Here is a 25578-nt window from a genome sequence, read left to right on the forward strand (position 1 = left end):
AGAACTGCTAGACTCAACTGCATCCAGCAACAAAACCCCAATCATGTTGACTGCACATCCTACTCTTTGTCAACTATAACGGTTCCTCAGGCTCTACATCATATCAGATTGTTGGGCTCTCATCATACTTGAATGTTTTGCAGTAACTGAGACCCAAGGCATCGTGAACAGAACCAAGCTTCTCTGTTCTCCTAGAGATAGATTTGATCCTCTTTAAGGAGTGAATAAATTTGTATGTCAAACAACTCTTCTCAGAAACAAAGGAAGTAGAAATCTAAGAGGAGACATAAGGCAAGTGCACGCAATAATCTTGGGGAACCATGTAGTCATCACCAGCTAACCAGCCTCTCCTTCGCCAAAGTGAGCCTGTCCACCATTGCTGTTGACTCAACTCTAATACTTAGGCTTTCTCTAGATTAAAAACCTTCCTGAGGCCCTAATTCACATCCTCATCATCAATGAAAACAATTCTACCTAGCCCTCCACATACCATTTTGTTACACCCTTAGCCCATCATCTTCATTATTTGTTAGTTCAAAGATTTAAATTTTAAAATTTGTGGAGATAGCCAACCTATGATAAAAGTAATGGTTAGATTAAGATATTAGATATCTATTACAATAAAGAAATCTAAGAGGAGACATAAGCCAATTGCACGCAATAATCTTGGGGAACCATGCAGTCATCATCAGCTAACCAGCCTCTCCTGCGCCAAGTGAGCCTGTCTACCATTTCTATTGACTCAACTCTAATACTTAGGCTTTCTCTAGATTACATTTTCTCAATTAAAGACCCTCCTGAGGCCCTAATTCACCTCCTCATCATCAATGAACAAAATTCTACCTGACCCCTCCACATACCATTTTGTTACTTACACCCTTAGCCCATCATCTTCATTATTTTTTAGTTCAAAGATTTAAATTTTAAAATTTGTCGAGATAGCCAACCTATGATAAGAGGTAGTGATTAGATTAAGATATTAGATATCTATTACAAACTTTGTTGTTCTGACACTTTTGGAGGCTTAATATTCAAAATGGCTCAGTCTAACAATGAAGCATTTTGCTCATTTTGGGTGTACCTACTCATCTGCACATTTACTTTGGTATCACCCTTGCCATCTTGATGGTAAGTGATATATTGATGCCTATTCTGCCATTGCAATATGGCAATTTCATTTAACATGTTGGATTCACTGCAAATCTGGCCATGTGAACAGACATGTTTTGATTCTCCTGATTCTCACATCTTTGCTAGATGATGATTTGAATGTTCATTATGGTAAAATTCTAGGGTGGGGTCTCTCTCAGAAATGGAAATCTTTATCTGACCAAACATGTTATCCATATATTTACATATCTCAATAAAACTGCAACAATTAGAACCCAATATCTAATGACATTGAAAACAGTGGATACAATAGATGTAATATATCTCACATCCAACAACAACCTCCTTCACCCTCTTCCACTACTTTGTCTTGATTTCCCCCAACCTAGTTCACTGATGTCACAATGACCATACATTACAAGGCCTCTAGAAACTCACACATCGTTTGCAATAGAATGAAGTTGGATGCAAATCAAATCTCCGTTAGTTTGAGAAATTCCTTCTTCAAAAAGGACTGAATTAGTGCCTCTGAGATATGGTGGTTGCAAATGAACATTTGCACCTCCCTTGCATCTTGCATAACTTTTTGACCTACTTTGAAGAGGACTGGAACATTGCCTATGAGGTGTGGTGATTACAAATGACCATATGAACCTCCCTTGCATCTTGCATGGACATTTTTATCATATTCATTTTTTACAATGTCTTTGAGTTCATTGTCTGTCTGATATCGCATGTAGACAACATGTGGTCTAGTAGATGTGCCTGTAAGCAGGCTTTATTAATTTACCTATTGCCTTGCACATATACATTCTATTACTAACCATCTACACTGAATAGGAAGGAGCAACCTCCACAAAAGAATCTCTTAAGTATAAAACTAGAACTCAGCATCCTTGCATTTCTTGGGCAGTCAATTCCTAAGTAAATAAAGCCTGCCCTTACAAAACTATAATATTAATGAGCATGCAGCATCAAAATCCATCCACCCATATCCAATGATACTGCATCTATGAGACACCAATCTGCCTCTCATCTTTTCCACAAACAATTTTCTTCGGAATATTTATTGTCCAAGTCCTCATTTTTTGTCACCCACGATGCATAAAATGTACCTAGTTAGGCAAATTTACCCATTGCTTCCGTGAAATAAGGAGAGCAGGCACCATGAAATAAAATGCTATAGGCAAATAAAAATTTGCCTGTGCACCATGTACCTCCTCTCAATCACATGTATCTATAACTGGATTTAAAACCACAACCTGTCTGTGGCACCATGTACTTTCCCCTCTCAATCATATGCATCTAATGTATCTATAACTGGATTTGAAGTTTAACCCATGGTCTTTCTTTTCCACATAGGCTCCAATCCACTCACCTTAAAAGCTGAAACTATTTGTAAATATTTGTAAATAATTCATTTGCAACATACCAGTTTATCATAGCATTTTACAAGTATTATCATAATTCCCAACACAAAGAAACCTCGAGCGTGTGCCAAACAAAAGGACAAGAAAACAATTTAAATATGTAGCAATATGGAAATTTTATATTTTTAATATTATTTGTAATTATGTTTTATGTATTTTAAATATAATTTTATTTTTTTTATTATGGCATCTCCAAGTAGCCCAGTCTCCTATTTCAAAACAATTTAAATATGTAGCATTATGGAAATTTTATATTTTAATATTTTTTTTTATTATGTTTTATGTATTTTAAATATAATTTTATTATTTTTATTATGGGATCTCCAAGTAGCCCCATCTCCTATTTTCCAAAAATAGGCATACCGGTACCGCAACCAATCTCCCATAGCATTACCAATACCAGACTCCTAGCAACCTTGCTTTGAAATTCATCATGTACAAAGAAAAAAGCTTAATATAAAATTTAATGTCAATGCATGTACCCAGCTTTATCTTGATTCTGATTTGCATAAACACCTTTCTCTTCCTCTCCTTGATTCTTCCTCTTTCTCTTTTGATGAGTGGTAAATGCAAAATAACAATGTGTATGTTTAGGGTTTTAGGAGCATTTTAGGGTGGATTTCTTGGTGGGCTCCCACTTTAGGATTGATTTCTTCGTAAAATATCATTTGTCTAAATTAGGTGTGTGGATTTAGGTGCAACAAATTTGGGGGCTGCATATGTTTTGAGCATCTGTACAAAAATAAGATCAATACAAACGTGAAACAAGAGGATAAAAAGAAATTTACCTCACATTGACAGCTTTGCCACACACCAAATTTAAATAGCACAATCTGTTTAAACCTACCGTCAACAAAGTGCAATCATTCATCAGTTAATTTTACCTCACCGTATGAGACAGCATTGATGAATATCCATGCATTTATCTCTAGCCATGAATCATGTAATACTAATTTTACTTTAGACATAATGTCATTGGATCAACCTATCCAATTAATGCGGATGACTAAATCTGTCTGCAACCTAAAGCTCAACTTAACAAGAATATTTTTCAACTCCCTATGCAAGCTCAACTGCATCTCCATGTAGTGACTACATACAGTACCCTGCGCATCCTATAGTTTTATGAGCATTATAATTTGTATCCCATGTCAAATTTGATCCCAAATAGCTTCATATTCACTTATGTAACCAGCTAACATTGAGAAATAAGGAATGGTAATTTAATATTATTAATTAGGTTATTAATACTCCAGTAAGCCCATTGATTAAGTAGATCTTCTGTTAGAGAAGTAATTTTCAAAATGGTGCAATTTATTAATATGTTGGAAGCTCAAACTTTAAGTCCTACACATAGGCATATTCCTATTTGTATTTACTGGTTTAAAAGCTGTTCATCATGAATATTTTCTGATGTAAAAACAAAACATAAGTAAGATTCAGGTATTAAGACATCACTCTACTTCAATACAAACAATTAAATGAGAATAAAACAAAAAAATTAACTTACATATTACAATTTTGTTGTAAATCTTGTGCAGAGAGACCAGAAGACCCACTTTGTGCTGCAGCATTCTGATACTTCTGTGCCACCATTGCCAATTGACTCACCTGCAAAGGAAGTAATTGATTTGAGTATTGCAACCACTGATTGTAATTCTTTATGACATATGTACCAGCACAAAGAAGCATGAAGATATGATAATAATTGGACAAGAAATATTAAAAATGTCAATCCTTGTGACCACCACATTCAATTCCATGCAAGACCTCTAAACACCATCTGTCACACAGCTATTGGAAGCATGCTTATATACTATGATGAACACATAACCCAAGCAAGAAAAATCTTGAACAGCCTAGTACAAAATATACCTTATTTCAACATTTGCACGAAGTTCACATGACAAAAAAATGATTATTTTATAAAATAGCCATCCAAAGATGAAAGTATGCATTCACTACTCCTGTGGATAGACATAACATGAACACTTTAACATACAGAAGAAAAAAGTAAGTAATTATACCATTTTAAGAGCAGAAAACATTCTGGATAATAACATAATGAGAGAAAAAATGTGAGCGAAAGAGCAGAAGAAAGGAGAGCGAGTAACAGCAGAAAGTGAAAGCAAACTAGGGCAGATTAATGGCCAAGCAATTGGGCTGGTGAGGAAGAGCTTGGCTTCAGCAATGATGATAAAGATTTAGAATGAGGAGAATCTGTTAGGTTTTGCTGCACTGACAATGAAGCAGTGAATGAAAACACAATGGTTGTAAGAGCAACAGGATAAGGAGTTGGCGCATGGCATGATTCATGAATCTTTTTCTAGTCAGAAAAGCTAGAAAGTGGCAGAAATGAAAGACACAAGTTGTATTTCAGGGAAGACCTTGCACGAAGGATTTTGGAATGGGATGGTCAAATTTTCTCCTCCATCAATGGTTGGCACTGGCACCAAGATGGATGGTTAACAAGCAGCTCCTACTGTGTTTAGAGAGTGTGAGAACACAACAAATTCCTTCCACTCCTCTAATGACTTCTACCGGCAACAAATTGTAGCCACAAAAGCTGAAAATCCTATCACTATCTTGTCCAGATATCATCTCACCTAGGTATGTCGTTCAGGATGAGGATAGGGCTAGCACTCACAATATTATGAATCCTCCAATAAGAGATAACTTTCGTATCCCTAAGAGATGACACAGTTGCTGGCCTGAGTGGTGATCCATTGGATTTTCATATCCCTAAGGGACACTTCAATCGAATTGTAGATGACCTCAACAGTAGATATTTTTTGAGGTGTTTTGCGATGCATCCTCATTTGGGGAGTTATCTCTTTGGATGAAAATTGCATAAGAGGGAGATCATTGGAAAACCTACACTTTCTTTCCAAGTTTCCTGTTTGTCCCCTCCCAAATCAGGTCCAATTCATACCCAGTCTGGATTTTGGACCAATCTGCCAGAGGATTATGTTAAGACACATACAAACAACTATAGATTTGTCCTCGAAAACCCCATGAAGCACCTGGCAAAAAAAATCAAATGCATTTCCAGAATGCTCTACAAATCATGTACAAAATGATTACAAATCTCTAATTACAATGACATCCCTCTACAAATGCAGATGGTATGACCTTCCCAAATAAATTGGCAGCAACATTAATTTACCTCATTTTGTAAATATGATGCTACACAACATCAACATGCAGATTAAGACATTCTCAAGGTGCTTGACAAATCTAGCACAGGCATAAATTCTATAATTGAACTCCATCATATCCTCACCAACATTGGAGAGAAGCATAAGCACTCTGCATTCAATGAACCGCATTGGGAAATTAAGGTTGATTTAGGGGGTAACATTTCATGAGGAATTTATTGATAGGATAATGGCCAAGCAACTTAGTTTTTCCTGGCTCTGTGTGGTGACTATTGGGACCCTTTCAAAAATTTGTAAAATCCATCCATGTCTTAATCCATTTTGTAACTTTTGTAACTTTGCCCTGCTATTCATCAAAAAATTCCAACTGTTTGCCGAGGAGGGGTTGTGTGTTCGTCAGTTGTTGTGTATGTTTTTTGACCTTAGTCAACTCCTGAGTTGAAGTTTTGAACCTGGTCAACTTCGCCAACATTACCTTGCTCATTTTTTTGTTAATCGCCCAATGTTTGTTAACATTTACCTTTGGCTTTGGAACCTTTGTTGGCTCCCAACAAGGTTCTTAAAACCCTATCAAGCCTAGCATATTCTTCAAACTCTTTCCAAGTAGTTGTGATGTGGATGCCAAATGTTTGTTGATATGTCGCCTTGGTTCTAGAACCTCGCCCAAGCACTAACATAGGAGAGGTAGTTCAATGAAGGAAACATATGAATATGTTAACAATAGGTATGCAGTTCGCAACCCTTGCTTAAGTACAAACATATGTTGAAAGATAGAGGCGATAAATAAAAATGAAGAGATATATGCGTGTCAAGTGTTTGGGGAGTTTTTAAACCCATTTAAAGATCTGATGCAATATGCCATTTCCAATAATGTGTCAGAAAAGTGTTGTGAGCTGAAGGCAATGGAAGAAAGTAAATGGGATATGCATGTCAAGCATCCCAAAAAAAATTGGAACCAATTAAAGGCTCAATATAATTATTAAAATGCAAAAATGGGTCTGATCACTTATAGGGGAATATTTTAACATACTTTTAACTACCAATGCAACAGCTAAAGGGAAATTTTGCGCTCATTTGTTTCTATACATTGTTCATGTCATAAATGCATTGATCTTTCTCAGCTACCCAATGTACCCTTTCAATCTATAACATCTAAATTTGAGTAGGGTTGTCTAAAGGTCATGGATTTTGACCTTCTACATTGTCTGGGTTTGAGGTTTCGCCCTGAACGTATATTGATATTATTTCATCAGGGAAGGAATGAGATAGAGTTATCCAAGCAAATTTTGTAGGCTGCCAATGCATTCCAGGGTTTCAAAGATTGATTTTAAAATTGCAAGGGTACAATGATTTCTTTCGAAGCATCAAAAGGAAAATACTATAATGGGTATTATAGTCTAAATGTCTCCATGGCTGTTTGCACATTTTCAAGGGAATTTTTGATATTTGGTTAAGGTTCCTCTTATCACAGTTGCAGAATGAAAGTAAAGCTAATTTGATAAATTTGACAAAAATTTTAAAACTCTTACAAGCATTGTAAAGATCATTTGTATCTACATGTAGACTTATGAAATATGAATATGGTGCTGGATAACTATGTTTATTGTCTACATGTAGACTTATGCAATATGAATATGGTGCTGGATAACTATGTTTATTGTCTACATGTAGACTTATGCAATATGAATAAGGTGCTGGATAACTATGTTTATTGTGTAATAGCTATATTTTGATGCATTTTTATGCCCGAATCAATTGTTCTATGCTTGTATTCACTGTTTTTCCTCTTGTTAACTGTAACTTTGTAACCCCTCAGATAAGCACCAATCTGAGAAATTAGTAACTCAATCATACACATTCAAACAAACTAATCATTCACCCATTAATTCAACTTCATTTTCAACACCTGTGCAATTCATGATTTAACAGTTCAGACGAGAAATATTGTTTGCAAGTTCCATCATCAAATAAAAATTCATTCTGTGAATCATGTAGTTTGCCTTCATCTTGCACTCCTTACAATGATGTTAATATCAACCATACACGGGGTTATATGCAACTAGTTTGTACGGACCTAGTGACAAGGGGTTATATATATGCTTAATCTATGAACAAACCCACCCTGAAAAAAATTTATTGAATCCACATACCAAACTTGTGAACCTGAAATAGTAACTTAGCTTTCTTTTTTGGAGTGTCTTTTTTCTCATTAAGTTTCAGAGTGCTTAAGACTGTCAATTTGAACAAAGGTATGGGCCCTTGGTTTATTTTAAAAGTTTGTATTTTTGTGACAACTTGGCCCCTTTCTTTAATCATCCTTATAATATAATCGCCTAAGTTCCAGTATAGTTACACCTGTATAATCTCCCTCGATTTTGAGGGATTCTAGATAGTTCAAAGAATGCTGGAACAAGTGGGCAATTTTGAAAAAAACTTGATTCAACAAAGTTAGATTCACAGAGACGATTTGTGAGAGTTTATATCTTGATGGGCATATCTAAGCCAATTCTCAATTCCATTCAGTGTCACTACTCACAAGGTTCATGTTTACAATATCTAATTTTTTTAAGGACTGTCGCACAAGTGTGATATTCAACCACCCTAGAGACACATCCCTGGAGATTTTCTATCATTCCTTGGCAAAGGGTGTTTCAATGACCAGGGAACAGTGACAGAATGTCCCACCCTATCCCCTTTTTCCAGTAGTGCACAGGGACGCATCCCCTACATTTTTGGCCCGTCCCCGTCCAGGCGACGTTCCGGGGATGGGGACACCTTGGGGACATTTCCAAGGAACCCCAAAAATGTCTCTTTTTTTAGGGGATGTCCACAATTGGAGGGGATGTCTCGGAAATGCTGGGGGACAGGTGGCCATTCCTGGGACACACCAAACGTGTAAGGGACGGCCAGCCATCCCCTTTTTGTCATTTCTGCTTCATCTTTTCAATCATCCCGTTAAAAAAAACCCCACTTCCGGCCCGCCCTTTTCACTGCTACTCCTCAAACATTTGGGCTGCTGAGTCAAGTCCAAGTAATCAACTTTGCTTTTCATCATTATGTTTTACAGTTTTTGACCTTTGTAGTACAAACTTGTAGCCTTTGGTGTATGCAGTACTACTAATTTTCATATGCACATTGACATGAACTATGGATGCAATTAAGTAATTTACTCTCTCATTCTCTCTCTCTCTCTCTCTCTGAGTCAAGTCCAAGTAATCAACTTTGCTTTTCATCATTATGTTTTACAGTTTTTGACCTTTGTAGTGCAAACTTGTAGCCTTTGGTGTATGCAGTACTACAAATTTTCATATGCACATTGACATGAACTATGGATGCAATTAAGTAATTTACTCTCTCTCTCTCTCTCTCTCTCTCTCTCTCTCTCTCTCTCTCTCTGAGTTAAGTCCAAGTAATCAACTTTGCTTTTCATCATTATGTTTTACAGTTTTTGACCTTTGTAGTGCAAACTTGTAGCCTTTGGTGTATGCAGTACTACTAATTTTCATATGCACATTGACATGAACTATGGATGCAATTAAGTAATTTACTCTCTCTCTCTCTCTCTCTCTCTCTCTCTCTCTCTCTCTGAGTTAAGTCCAAGTAATCAACTTTGCTTTTCATCATTATGTTTTACAGTTTTTGACCTTTGTAGTGCAAACTTGTAGCCTTTGGTGTATGCAGTACTACTAATTTTCATATGCACATTGACATGAACTATGGATGCAATTAAGTAATTTACTCTCTCTCTCTCTCTCTCTCTCTCTCTCTCTCTCTCTCTCTCAGAGTCAAGTCCAAGTAATCAACTTTGCTTTTCATCATTATGTTTTACAGTTTTTGACCTTTGTAGTGCAAACTTGTAGCCTTTGGTGTATGCAGTACTACTAATTTTCATATGCACATTGACATGAACTATGGATGCAATTAAGTAATTTACTCTCTCTCTCTCTCTCTCTCTCTCTCTCTCTCTCTCTCTCTCTCTCTCTCATGATTGTTGAACATCCCCTAAAGGGGGACGCAAAGACATCCCCTGCAGACTGGCACTTTTTAAACATAAAAAAATATATATTCTGGTTGTTGAAGGTAATTATGATTGCCATTCACCATTTTAAATTTCTGCTACTGCTCTCCTAATGACCTTTCTTTGCTGTTTGAATGATGCTCTTGCTGATCTGCTGCAGAAGATACCTCGTTATGCATTTGGAAGACTGAACAACTGCCCTTATTCTGATATTTACTGCTGTAACAGCATAAATTCTGCTGTAAAGGTAAAATGAATGTGAAAAAACAGTGATTTTACCTTGTCTATATAGCATATTTGCTAATAGCCTAATCAGGTCAGCCCTATTTCTGCCCCCATACAAATAGGTCAGCCTTCTAAAAATTTATTGTTTTTTCTTCCTTTTGAAAATTCACAGCTGTATAACAAGTTGATATGTATTGAACTCATTTTTTCATCTATAACACATACCGAATTCTAATTTTGATATACATATTAGGGAAATCAGCAATAACTAATATGTTCCCTAAATTCATTTAACTGTGGTTGCATTGTTTCAGTGAATATTTAGTAAAGTTGTAAAGTGTGTGTGTGTACATATATATATATATATAAGTTAACCAACCCCTTATTGTCCCAAAACTTTGGAAAAAATTTGCCATCCCTAACAACTCATCTAAGCAAATCAGAGAAACACTGGATTTTTTTAGCAAATCAAGCTTTCTTCTGCTCCAAGCTTCAAGGTGCACTGCGGATCTATTCCCCCTTTAGCTCCCATAGATGCCAAGGCCCAGGAGGAAGCACCTTTCTCCTACCATTGCATTAAATCACTTTGATGAAGAAAAGGGTTTTTTGGGGCATGCACATCAGGTTAGGGAGTATGAGGCTGCTTCTTTGGATGAAGAAGATCAGATTTTTACACTGAGATTTTAACTATTTCACAAACTGAGAGCAAGAAGTAAACTGCACACCTTCTGGTAAGTGCATAGGGAGGAGATCTGAAGCTGAAAGATTAAGGATGTATACTCTCGAATCTGTGGATGAGGGAACTTGATGGAACATGGAAGCTCTTCTCTCCCACATGGTGAAAAGACCGCTTGCATGAAATCCTGAGGCTGCTTAAGCCTCTTTACTGAGACAAATTGTGTAGTCTTACGTACTGTTTTAGTCCAGAGGTCTGTCTATTTTGCTTTCAATTTTCTAGGATCACAAAGCTAGTTGTGATCTGTACTCTTCAGATTCTCTTGTTTTTTTCAGAGACCAAACCTTTCTTTTAATTTGGAATTGTTCAGAACTCTTTGGCTGATTTTCAGCTTTTCTGCCATGAGTGAGAACCCCAACAGTTTCCTTCAATTTAATTATTGAAAACAAAAGAACAAAAAATGTTCTGAAGTAAATAAAGGTACAGCCTACAGGAAAAACAGACATGCAAATGAATGTAAAGCTCAGGAGCAACCTGTAGCAAATGTTAACAGAACTAATTTTTTCCTGTATTTCCCTTAACTGAAATGCTGCAAAAACCATTTCAGTTATATCAGAGTTGCCTGCAGCTTAGATGACCATAGAATTAAATGGCAAATGTGTCTCATACTCGTCGTTGGCTTTTCAAAAATCAATTGAACATCCAATAATACACAACAAGATAAGTTAATAATCTATTATCTTGTGTTTAAGGTAGGCCATTTTTGCCATTAGTATTCTTTTCAAATTAAAAATGGTATAGGCTTGATTCAGATGTATTTATAAGGTCTGTAGATTTTCTCAAAATCTTTCTACAAAAGCTAAATTTATGGCTTGATCAATTAAAGTCCACGATGCATTAACCTTATAGCCAACATAATCGCAGCTTACACTTTGTCTGTTAGTTTAGCATAGTTTTCATACCATGGCTTTGATGCATGACAAGGACAACAATGGTTCTGGCAAAGCTGCCGTTTATAAATGGCCATAGTTCCAAAGTTTGTTATCTGTAAAGGCCAAAAAACAAAAATTCCATCCACTCCTTTTACATCAGAGCCATAGTTTTAGAGCTTGGTCAATTAAATTGTGTTCTGAACAAGCAATGAATATAGACTTAACATGAGAAAAATAACAAACAGGTGAACCAAGCACAAAAGAATTGAAATTTGACAGCTCGGAGAATTTTTTAAAAAAATATTTTCCTTGTTTATAGAAAACTCCACTATTCAAGTAGATAGCAATAGAAATTCAAATGAATTTTCATCAGAAAAAATTATGAATAAAATATTTAATTGAGTAAATACTTCCATAATCTATTTTCTTTAACATTTATTTCCCTCTAAGAGAGATCAAACCCTTTGTTGAGAGATTCCAGACTAAAAATTTCAATTCAGCTTGATCTCTCTACTGAGACACATTAGAAGGCATCAAAAACAGACTTCAACTTACTCAGAAAAACCTGGTCCTCACTGGTTATCATTTTAGCACAAGAAGCATATCCTAGCTTAATTGAAAATTGCTGAAAAAGCAATTGCATAACAATTTTCAAATGCTATTAGGTTCTTGAAGATAAAATCCGCCCAAAGTTTTGAATTTCTGCATATCTTTACTTACTTTTTCTGCCTTAAACGTAGTTGGTCCTCCTCTCCTTGTAGTATCTTACTATTAAAATATTCGATGTTATATTAAACAATGAAGACGAAGTCTTCTTAAATAGAAAAATGCAAAGACGATGTTTCTAAAAGAAACAATCGTAAACTGAAGCCAGAATAGAAACTACCTAAAGACAACTAAGATGACCATTAAAGAAACATTACAATATTCTAATATCCTCCCTTAATGGTCATCATTCTAACTACCTAGAGAAAAACAGAGAAGGCTGCCCCTTCTTCTCAGAACGTTCTGCAACAAGAGCCTCCCACTGACCCTCCCAGAATCTGCAGAACTTCTGGAAATCACCACAAATCTTCCAACCTGACGTTGGGTAACAAAGTTGTCCCTCCCTGTAGCCAAAGACACCAAGATGAAGATGAAACTGAACCCACGATTTTGAGGAAAAATCGGCAAACCCTCAACAAACTTTTGCAGATCAGCACGATGCCCCAAAACAGACTGCAAGAAGCCACAACTTTTGAGGAAAAAAATTACCAAACCCGAAAACTGGAGATTACGAAGCATCGTTTTTTTCGGAAAAAACAGTAAAAAACCTAAAGAAAGGTACACCTGTACCCATGATTTTTGAGGAAAAAATCATGCAAAACCCAGAATCCCAAGCGAACATCGCGAATTACAGATGACCATACACGATATTTGAGGTGAAAAATCAATCAAAACTCAGACACAAAATCCGAGACACGAATCAAAATATTAAACTTTGTTTTTTAGGAAAAACGGTAAAACCCAACAAAAATTGTAAAGGAAAAAATTATAAACCCATCAGAAATTTTTGAAGGAGAAAAATTCATTAAAAAGCCGAAATAATTTTTATGGGAAAAATTATAAAATCCTAAAACACACTGAGAAAACATCCGTCACGCAGAAGATGCCATCTCGAAATGCAGACGTCGCGATAAAACCCTGCAAAAACGCGACAAAACACAGATGCGGGCCAAAACACAAATGTCCGGAAAAAACTCGAGTGCAGCTCAAAAAAAATCGTCGCTTGTGTCCAAAAAATCGCACCACCCAGGATTCACACAGGAAAATCACGCAGATAAAAGTCAGGGATCGTGGGTCACTGTGAAAACCGCCATGAAAACCCTTTTTGCGTGCAAGGAGATAGATTGTGAAAAAGAAAACAGAAGATACAGGCATAGAAGAAACCTGCAGAAACCCAGGAAAAACAGACACGAGAAAATCACGTCTTCTGGGTTACAAAAAAATCGCAATTCATGCCCCACAAACAAACCTGCAATAACGACCCACGAAAACAGCAGACAGCCATGAGCTGCAAACAGATTATCGCACCAAAAAAACCTGAAGGTTTTGCCACCAACATCAAAGGAGCAAAAAAACACAGAAACCCTAGATCGCGGCCAATTAATTAACTTCAAACCAAAATCTGCAGATAAAACAGCAACCATCGAAGAAGGCCCTCCCAAAATCCTGAGCCATCCTGTGGGGGAGACGGCTCAACCCGCTCTGATACCATATTAAAATATTTGATGTTATATTAAACAATGAAGACAATCCTAAACTGAAGCCAGAATAGAAACTACCTAAAGACGACTAAGATGACCATTAAAGAAACATTACAGTATTCTTTTAGTTACGGGACCTTTGTAACAACACTTATTTTCTGACTGGATCCGACAAGCCATATAAAAAGACTGTCTTTAGTTCGTTATGACTGTTGTAAACCTATTTCTCCTGCTAAGCACTTGTTCTCAAATCTTTGTTCCATAAATCTTGTTAAGAAAGAAAGAAGGCTTTGGTGCTAGCAGGCTGTCACTATTCACAAGTATCTTGCTTATCTTTAGTACAAGTTCAGACCACTCCAAGATTCTTGGTGTAATTCATGTGATAACCTTATTGTTAGGAATGGTTTTTGGTCAAGCATTACTGACACTACTGGTTATAGACCCTGCCAATATTTTAGATTTTTATATGTAGTGTGTTCAGCAACCCACCTTTTTAGACATTAGATCCACCAGCCCACCGTTTTGTCATGTCCAAATTCAATGAATTCTTCCTGTTTGGTAGGATTAAGTAGGCATGAGATAAATGTGGTCTCATGGTAAGTCTGTCAAGAGGCTTCTTCTCTTCATCAAGAAGTTTATGACTTCAAAAAAATTTTGTTTTGAAAGTCAGCAAGACTGCATTTATTGGCCAATTACAGCACCAGAACAACCTTTGGAAGGTTTGTCAGTGCAAGTTCACATTCATACTTTTTCAGAAAATTATCTATAAATTTTCAGAATTACGTAGCACATTAAAACACTACAGTGATGATGAATGATGATTTCGATTATCTTTTCTGATATCTCGCTTTGGTGTTCAAAGTCTGGACTGTTTGGTCTGTGCAACATACAGTTCCAGAAAACTAAAGAAAAGAAAAAAAATCATAAAGTTCTCAGTTTTACTCACTATTTTTGAATCCTCAAATACCAGAAGAATTAGCATTTGAACAGAGCATATTTAGCTCAGTCTAAATCTATTTACAGAGTAAAAACTGACTTTCCATGTTTGGAACATATATAGATCTATTTCATGCTTTAGGTTTATTTGAAATTTTGTGAAGTTCATAATTGAGCATTTAAGGCACCAGGTAAATTCTTGTTAATGGTAAATCTAAACAGTCAAATTCAAATTTTCAGCATTGCCACAGAACACTATCAACATAACAGTAATATCACTAAAACTTCCCAGGCCTTGTTAGGTGACTCTAGAAGAACTGTCATAAACAGTATGACCTTATACCAGAGATGGTCTCAAATATGAATTCATGCAAACAGATGTCAACATACATGGGATGCTATAAGATCTATTACCTAATTTCTTGATGCGGGTTGGAAATAGAAAGTTGAAAAACTTTGAATTGGTAAAACTAAATAATTCTTAAATAGCATTTTTAATAAGCAGTCCAAATCAGAAGTCAAAAGTTCAAAACACAGAGATGGTGGAGGGCTTGTCCAGCATAAGTTTACCCCTTCAGTCAAGACTTTTAGTTCATGTATAGTACTTTTCAAAATTACAATTAACACTAGACAATTTTTTGGTCTCTGTCCCTTAGTTTGAAAATTGCTAACATATGAATAGAATAAGAATTAAAACTGACCTGATTAAGCTCCATTTTCACTTGAGATCTCTTTATGGATTCCAACAGTATTCTCAGATTTAGAACATTTACAAATTTATAGCAGGCTTTTAGCTTTTGTCCTTTAGTTTTCAAATTTTCAATTATCTGAAGATCATTTTAGATCTATTTCAGAATTTCAATCAAATTTTCCAAGTTAGAACATTACAAATCCATTTCATTTATCATAACTATCTTAGGGATTTTGACATTTTGTTCCAGATCTCAGCATCAAATTTAGCTCATTAGTAAATCTATCTCATTTGTTGGACCTATATAAGATTTATTAATTCAGATCACGGAATTTATAAAGAAATCCATTTCCTGTCAATAGCAGATTTCAACATTCATAATCAATAACTTCTGACAAATCTTAGGTTTTGAACTTTTCCAGCTATGACAGCACATTTAATGATTTTACTCAGCAGTATAACAATTATCCTTAAAAAACAATGTGTTTCTCCATCGTGTTTGTTTAACCTGTATGTAAAGACCTCTTGGACATTGCACATATCGCCCACAATTAGGTTTCCATTTATTTTTTATGAACGAAAATCAAGATCAGGGCTTATTGAATGTCATTTCATGGCTTCTCTTTGGAATTTTTTAAGGCTTCAATAAAAAATGTGAATTTTTATTTGTAGGATTGACTGCCTTTTCTTTCAGTTCTTAACTCCATGACCACTAATGTTAGATGTTGCTGTCTAACCTAACATAGCTTCTTTAACAATTGACACAAACTGTGACATAAAACCCTATTGTTTTTCTTCGTATTGTCTAATATGAATTCCAGAGATATTCAATTGACAATACTCAAACTGCCAGTATTCAGATGTATTATAAGCAGAAGCAAAGAACATTAAATAAGCCATATATTGAAAGAGAATTTGTCCATAATAAAACAGAGATACAGAAGTAAAAGTGCTTTTACTAGTCTGACTATTTTAGAAATGATGTATACTTCTGAGAGATGGATAAGCAAGCCTTCTTTCCCAATCAATAAAAAATACGTTCATACAAAGATACGCCAAAAAAAATTAAAAAATACATCATTGGAAGATGGAACAGTTCATCTTCTAGTGCTTACTAGGATGGTGCCAAGAAGGATAAGTCTTCAAACAGTTATCAAAAACATGGTATTTTAAAGCAGTTATCTAAGTTTGGACTTTCAAATTTGATTTGATTCATTGTCTGCTGTATCTCAGAATTCCCAGATCTGAACAATTTTTCTCCCGTTTTTATAAACCACATCAAAATGGCCTTCCAGACGACCAGACCAACAAAGTCAATCTAGACAATGTGCGATGTTCATCCTTAGTTGTTTCCCCAGAAATCACAAAATAAGGTCTGTATCTTGATTTACATAAATCTTCAAAACTTAAGGGGTATGTATATGGGTAATGTGTAGTTGTTACCTTATTCTAGTATAATTTTCCTTTAAAATCAATATCTAATATATGTCGCAACCAACAATCTGAATCTGAACCCCTAATGACTGTTTTTTAATTTGTTTTTGTGTTGTGTTTGTTCACATATTTAAGCAGGGAACTTTTCTAAACTTATAATGAGAGTCACTTTATAGGTTGTCAGGCACCTTTGCATAAATCTTCTAAACTTTTAATGAGTGTCACTTTCTAGACTGTCAGGCACCTTTGCATAAGTCTTCTAAACTTTAACGAGCATCACAACCAACAATTTGAACCTGAACCGCCAACCACCATGGTTGTGTTTATGTTGTGACGAGGTTTTTTACATATTTAAGCAGGTAACTTTCTAGATTGTGAGACATCTTTGCATAAATCTGCTGAACTTTTGATGAGCATGTGTAATGGCTTGCAGGTAGTATTTTGATTTCTCACCCCTCTTCTTCCACCAACACAACCTTTGGTCCCTGTTTCTTCTGCTAGATTTGATGATATTGTAGTTTCACTATTACTATCAGAAAGTATTTTGCTCAAGACTATATTTTTAGTTTTTATTTCATAATGTTGTGTTGATGGTGTGCACAAAAAAAAGAGGAACTAGAAGGGAAATGAACAATGCTAGTAGACTCGCCCACATAGTCCACTAGCATTGTTCTCCAACATCTGAATGAAGCCGGTGTCTGTTCTCCAAGCCCAAAATCTGTTGAAAAAAACACTAATTCCATCTCTTGCTCAGTTTTCCCCTTATATTGCTGATCTGAGAAAAATGCAGATCATAAGCAGACTTATAGTTCATTCTTATTTTATTTTGATGGATTCCTTGGCATCAGACACTTTTCTGCACATTCACCATGCCACAGACATCCATGCTTCGATCAAGAAAAACATGTACAAGCCACAGCACCAAAAACAATGGGCAGGATTTATCAAAGTTGGCAAAAGATATTCACCTGATGTCCCATACCCTCGTTTCATAAAAGTCAAGCATATCATCACCCATCCCAAAAAATTATAAACCCAACATCTATTCTTGATCATAACTAACAAGTCTTATTTATCCAGCGTTCCACTTTGTTCTCACAAAGCGATACACAGGGACGGGTTTCAGAGATGGAGGATGGCATTGTAAATAATATATGATTGTAATATTTAACAATTATTAATTAGATACAAAAATACTAAAAAATAACTATTTTTAAAATTTATCATTAACAATAAATAACAATAAATACTAAATATATTAAGTTTAGCACTACATTTAATATATACTATGATAAAATGATAAATATTAAAAATATCATATCACTATCTACATAAAACCTGGCAAAATTGCCAGTAAAGGCATGGTGCAATGGCTAGTAAATGATGACGTTGTTGTTGCAATCAAGGTTCAAACTTCAAACCCCCGCTAAGCCATTGAGCTTACAGGTTTGAACAGTGATAATGCAATGGGATGAGGTCCCTTGAATTTGACCTCCAACTCAGGCAAGGCTAAAAATTCCTGGGTTGACTAACAAAAGACAAAAAACGAAAAAGAAAACCAGCAAAATCTATTGCTAAAAACATTTTTTGAAGATAAGATAATATCAAGTCCAAAGGGTGTAGACATGAATGTCATGACCCCACCTTGCCAATAAAATAAAAACTCTAATTAAGGAAAATTGTCTTTTCAAAGACTTCACAATTTTCTGCCTTCCTAAGCCAAACTCAAGATACATCGATTGGTTAGGCAAATGGTTCTCCGAGGAAGAGCAACTATTCTTAATATGCCAACGATAGTAATTAAGGGCAAGGAGCAGCGATCAGATTAATTCAGGAGGCAAACAACACACAGCAGCAATAACTAGTCTTAACCCAGAGATTAAGCATCACTTAAGAATGCAGTTAAGTAAAGAGGCAACATTAGTTTCTGAAGGGGCTTGTCCATTGCCTAAAGAACAGCACATCCCAAGAGACATCTCCCCTCATAGAGACATTAAGATATTAAATGGAGAGGACCACGATGTGAACAAGGCATCAAGGGAAAACAATTAAGTAAGCATCAGAATTCAGAAAAGCAGATCAACTCTTAATACACCGGAGATCAGGCACATGGATCAGACCAAAAATCATTATTTATTCAGGCCGTAGCATTGTTGTTCCCATTGTGGTATACATGGATATTTTAAAATGTATATTTGATGTATGCAGCATGATAATGGCTTTAATGCATAATTCCTCACATATTAATATAGGCTATAACATGAATGCAATGTAGTAAATATTTGATATGTTACCTTCTCATATGTATTGGATATAGACAAATGAAGTGAAATACCTAAGTTCCTAATTGCTCCAATCAATCATGATGAGGTTGGTATAGGAAAAACAAGGAGGAAGAAACTGATACAAGCTTCCTCACTAGGTACACCACCTCATTAAGGATGAATGGCAGAAGGCCAGATGAGACCAAAAGGGATGGGGTATATCCACTCTTGGGCCTAGGGTAGAGGATCGTTTTGGGCACCCTATTGTAGTTTCCCCTCCAATCTCTAAATGGATTGATTGTTGGGATTGATTCAAAGGAATCTCAATCATAGGCGGAACAAATAAGTTGGCACAAATAGTGAAAGCAGGTACAAGCTCCTCACTAGGTAGACCACCCCATGCTGGATGTCCAATGTGCCTGCCACTTAGGGCCAAGAGGGTGAGTGTCTGCTCTCGAGCCCGGTGTGAGGATCACTTCGGGTACCCTCTCATGTTCCCTAATCCAGACCATTATGGTTGAACCCAACTATTAAATTATAGATACTATATGATTAAGATGGTTTTGAATAAATTTTCTCTAACCCTAGTAGTAATAATGGATATTATGTATTATATTTTCAATAATTGTCTAACATGATTGCAAGGTCCCAACCAGGTTCTATCTTGCTTTATATTCTTTGGGTAACGGTCATATCTCTAACTACATTATATTCCTTGTTTTTTATTGAATTTGTGATTCTAGGGAGAAATCTAGGGTAATTACCAAAAGGGGACATTACAATGAACAACATCCATGCTTGGAAATTCTGATTCATCCTGCCCAAGAGTATAAGAATGAACGTGATTGCGGAATACAAACTGTAAAAAACATTGGAGGAGCTGTTGAAGTATAGGACCATCCACCACATGTTAAGTTTTTGCCCGAGTGCAAGAATACTTGGCTTCCCTCAAAAGCACTCCCAAAGCACATCCCTGCATATAGAAAAGGGAAAAGCACCCACAAACCCAGCACCCTGCAAATGCAGAGGGCACCATAAACACATCTTAAGGATGATTTTTCCACAGGCAACACCTCTGGTATAGAGGAGAAACATTTTGTCCCCATCCCACCACTCTAGGGATGTCTTCATCCATGAGGTTTGGGGAGAAACTGGAGATGGGGATTATGATAGATTATTTAAGCATCCAAAATACTATATAAAGATTTGTGATAAAAATAGATTACCCAAGTTTCCAACAGTCCCTTAGACCATTTCAAGTCCTAAAATAGTTCAATTGAGACAAATGAGGAAAATTGTTGTCCCTATCTAAGTAGGCCTAGGTTCTTAGCCTATAAAGTAATGACACTTAATACAGATCAGTCTAAACAAAATTAAGTACTCAACATTAATAATTGTTTACATGGAAACAAGAGTTGAAACATCACTGTATTTAAAAAAAATGATAAGAGATTCCAATTGTAGTCACCAAAGCTTTTTATAAAGCAGCGTTTATCCTTTTTGGACCTTCATTAATTTCAAATCTGTGGGCCATCACTTATTGGTTCTATTCATATTATTTTATTACAATATCATAGAAACAAATATCTTCTCAGGAATTCCTGGGCATGCCAAAAGATGAATATATTTTCAATTTCTTGAAGTACCATCAAGAGAAAACTGGGAAAATATCAAGAACCCAAAAAATGCGGTACAACAAAAACAAAAAGAGAGGGAGAAATAACTAATTTTTTTTATATTTCAAATTTTAAAGCCATCCTAATTGCATAAGATAGTATGAGACTGAGAGTAAATGACAGTATACACCATGAATTTTGAAAATATGGATATTTTTCATTAATTTTGAGATTGCTGATTGCAGATAATTGTAATAAAAATCTCTATAACAATGTTAATAAATAAATCAAACAGAATGATAACGAACCCTTAATGCAATAAAATACAAATAAATTATAAGGTAACTGTGACCTGTCAACCCTACTATTCTCATCAATTATCGAGTCCAAGAGACTAATCTATACACAAGATGGCAACTACAACGGATATTTTTCATTAATTTTGAGATTGCTGATTGCAGATAATTGTAATACAAATCTCTATAAAAATGTTAATAAACAAATCAGACAGAATGATAACGAACCCTTAATGCAATAAAATACAAAATTACAAATAAATTATAAGGTAAATGTGACCTGTCAACCCTACTATTCTCATCAATTATCAAGTCCAAGAGACTAATCTATACACAAAATGGCAACTACAATTGACATTAACAGTCTACCTAACCTCTTCAAATATCTCTTCAGTTGACAATCATAATAATCATGCCTGTCGTTTCAGGACAGAAATGTCCTGTCTTTACAATATTTCATAATTATCATGTTTATCAACAATATTTCCTATAATGGTGACAACAGTAGTGAACCCATATTGATTGAACTCAGTACTAACAATGATTCAGATCCAATAACGACGGAATGCTACTGATCCGTGATCATAGAAGTATAGTTACATCAAAAGACAATAATGATGAGAAGTTCACAACAATCTCAACCGGTACAACATTAATAACAGATGATATTAACAGTGAGATTTCCTAAACAATTACCTCAATAATACGACTATGTTTATGATTAAAATGATGACACCTATTTAACCATTGATAAGTAAAAATGACAGCAAGGCAATAATAATGACAAGTCAAAGGATAACATAATTATTTGACAGTTTCATCTAATACCAACTATGCTCACAAATCATAATGAAAGCAGCGTTGTTATCAAAGGCAACAATGATAGTCACTCATCACAATAACAACAGCCAAGTTCCCTATTCATAAGGTTTTCAAACCTAATTAATTAAGAATTGAAGTGTCTTCACAACTGTATGTAGCTCTATTCAATGTTTAAAATAATGACAACAATAATTGTTGCTGTCCTTTGGCAACAGATCTAACAACAAATTAATAATGCCAGCTGGAAATCTTATATTTACACCATTCAAGATGTATAACCTGTTTATAAACGTTCCAGAAAAGAATAATCCAAAATGCAAAGGTCCGATGCTTATATTTTAAAAACAAAACTAATTTATTGTGATATCACTGATGATATATTGCCAATAATATCCCGATTTATTGATAAAAATATTGGTCAAAAACATTTTGGAAAACTTCCAATATTTTCAAGAAAATGTTGGGAACCGTGCCGAGTAAAGACATTGGAACATATCAATGATATTTTAAAGGTATCTGCTTCTACTGTACAGACCCCGACATTCTCAGTCACAAACTTCATCAAATTTTAATGGAGAAACTCAAAATTGGCATCAATGATATTTTAAAGGTAAGGTATCTGCTTCTACCGTACAGACCCCGACATTCTCAGTCACAAACTTCATCAAATTTTAATGGAGAAACTCAAAAATTGGCAAACTTACTCAGAGATTAAAAAATAGGTTTGAAGTAACCCTTGAAATTTTCACTTTTCTGTTTTGAATTTAATCAAAACCCAAATCACCTTATATAATCAACTCATGTGCATATCTACTAGGGGTTTTCTAATTTCATTTCTGTACCACATCTATCTTTGTGTAGATGAGTTTACTGCACAGCTGAAAGATATCGTTGCAGAGATCAAATGTGCTTTATATCTCACTGAAAGAGCATACATGACAAACATCTGACTCTGTTTTGAAATTTGAAACAATGAGAAAAAATAATTATAATTCTCTAAATGAAATAGGCATCTGTAAAGCAAACAAAAAGTGATCTATTGCAGAGGCAATGATATTTATATATTTTTCCAATCTAACAGTCAATTCTAATAGAAGCCAATGATAAAGGTGCCTCTAGAACGAGGACGGAAGTGAAGTTATTAACTTCCAGGTGGATCTAAGCTTTTAAAGGGAAAGATATTCAAGGAGTTAAGACATAGTACACATATATCAAACTGGGATTTTTCCACTGGACAAGCATTTTTTGTGCTTAACAGTTAATTTCTGAGATCTATAACAGATGAATACAGTTAATCAAGTAAAAAAGACATTACCTGAGGTGCTACAATCCTGCGAGGTAAAAGTTCTTCATGACTTCTTGCACAAAATTCCCAAGACAAAATCTGATCTCAAATATCATGAAAAAAATATTGCCAATGTTATTAAGCATATAAAGCTTTATGCATAAGAATTTCCAAAATTAAAAAATTACACCAAATACATGCTCTAGATAAAAATGTGGATTGCATTATGTCAAAAAAAACTGATAAAACTTTAATGTAAATATTAGACATGATATTTTCTGAACTTTACCTTCAACTCAGGAGTGAAAATTATTCTTAACTGGCCATTGCGAACAACACGGAGTTGTTCGTAAACACTTTCTTGGATTGCTTTTCCATACTCCAAGACCATTACCCCTGAAGGGAGTCTGTATTCACGTGGTATGTCAACAAAAAGGAGTTCGTCTATCACTCCACTGTCAAACTTGATCTTGCAGAGTCTAGGTAGCACCTCAACAGTTGTCTCTATCAAGCACAATTGGAAAGCAATAGCAATTAAAAAACGTATAATAAAATGCAAAACAATTAACAATTATTAAGGAGAATTTTGTTCCTGTCTAACCCTAAACCAAGGTAAACACAAATCACTAAAAAAAGAACTTAAAACGAAAATTTAGTAAGATGTTGCTGCAAAATTTAGACCAAATATCAATAATTTGTACAGCTAGTTTACTCTCCCTGAGCATGAATCACAAACCACACGGCCAAAAGTAGATATGTAAGTTTACATGCATGCCTCCCAAGCACCAAGGATATTTACTTGATTTTATGAGAAAAATATCTGCAAATAAATGTTACTGGGCTAGCTTAAACTTCCATTAAATTGGTTTTCAGCAATTCTTAAAGATAGCCTTGCCGACATAGAACTGTTGCCCTTAGCATACAGGATGCCAAATTCTCAGATATAATTGTGATCCTTTTGCCATATGATCTAGGTACAAGGCCCTTTTACACCTCACAGATGTTGCATACAGCTGCCAAATAGACCTCAACTCACAAATTGTCATTGGAACAGAAACTACAAGAGTTGCACAAGGCACAGTGTATATCTAGGGCCCCAACCTATTATTAAATTGTATTAAAACAACTGCAAAAATGGTAAAAGTGTTATTAGCAACTAGTAAGTTAATGGTAAAATGAGGTACTAAATTTGATGTACTAATTGTGAGTGATAGGAACATGCAATATGAGTTTTATCCATACATTTACTTATTGTTGAGACTAGAAAACAACGCATTGTTTGCTCTGTTTACATATATCTCTACCTAAACTGTGTCTGTGCATATCTTTTTTTTTGATAGATATGTCTGTGCATATCTTAATAACAGATCCTCACATGAATTTTGACATACTATCAGTGCACCCTGTGCTCTCAGGAAATGGCAACAAGATAACTTTAACCCGATTGATCCTTTATAAATTATTGATTTAGTTTGCAATTGCGTCAAGTATAAAATGGCAGGTGTGTGATAGTTATCGATGCAAAGGTAGTGAATAACACGTGCAAGCTGGATACTACTTAAATATAAACACTCTTGCAATTGGCCATAAATATTGCTTTGAGTTTGTAATTGCTGCACGCATAAGATGCAGAGTGTGTGATCAATATTGATGCGAAGTGTAGTGAATAACGACACAGGCATAGACAAAAGGTGCACACACTGTTGTAAACAGGAACCAGTTTTTTGTTCTGAATAAAAATTGATCCAGGAAAGTATTTCTGGGAATATATTTTAGGGAATATAACATATATAAAATGAGAGAAAACATCCTAATAGGCAAATAGACTTGTAAATAAGTAGGCCCATCAAAGGTTACGAAACAATGCAAATTTATTATTCCAAGATCAAAGGAAGTATCTCCTCACCAAATCCTCGACCTGGTTTTGTTCCGCAGATCTCACATTGCCATATATCCTGCATCATACTAATCAAATTTAACTTCTCCTTAAAATAAGGGTGTACAATCTTGAAAAAGCAAATAAAATTTACTTGGTAGACATACTTCCATCAAAAGTTAGAACACAACCAATCTTAAATTACATCATAATAAGTCTTTCCAAGTCAGATTCGTCATTTAGACATTGGCAGAAAATTTAGAAGAAAATCAACTTTAAATACTATGGTAAAAGGGAACACAGACAAATTATAAATTATAACTCACCATTGCAGCTTGAGGATAAACACCCAGAGTATGATGCCCAACATTCCCATACTTAGATAGACACCACCTTTTCTTAGCACGAGGAGCAAAGTATTCAGCCACAAAACTCCTCCAAAAAGTGATACTATTCGCCTGTGAAGAATGCAATAATTGTATACAGATATTTCAAAAATGTCCTATAAGAATTTTATAAGAACAAAAAAAGTTGATATTTCATCACCATATTTGTCAGTTTGA

At 35.1% G+C, this 25578-nt stretch overlaps 1 protein-coding gene across 3 annotated transcripts in view; it reads right to left on the reverse strand.

Annotated features, from left to right (window-relative positions):
• Positions 1–25578, reverse strand: part of LOC131074005 (probable transcriptional regulator SLK2) — a 33024-nt gene that overhangs the window by 5005 nt on the left and 2441 nt on the right. For all 3 annotated transcript variants that reach the window (XM_058010565.2, XM_058010563.2, XM_058010564.2), the window contains 5 exons: positions 25342–25473; positions 25046–25094; positions 23429–23643; positions 23170–23238; positions 4051–4151 (listed from right to left, as the gene is read on the reverse strand). In XM_058010565.2, the coding sequence (XP_057866548.1) occupies positions 4051–4151; positions 23170–23238; positions 23429–23643; positions 25046–25094; positions 25342–25473 (566 nt within the window). The remainder of the gene's footprint in view (positions 1–4050; positions 4152–23169; positions 23239–23428; positions 23644–25045; positions 25095–25341; positions 25474–25578) is intronic.

Source organism: Cryptomeria japonica, chromosome 9 (assembly GCF_030272615.1).
Source record: "Cryptomeria japonica chromosome 9, Sugi_1.0, whole genome shotgun sequence".
Classification (NCBI taxonomy): Eukaryota; Viridiplantae; Streptophyta; class Pinopsida; order Cupressales; family Cupressaceae; genus Cryptomeria; species Cryptomeria japonica.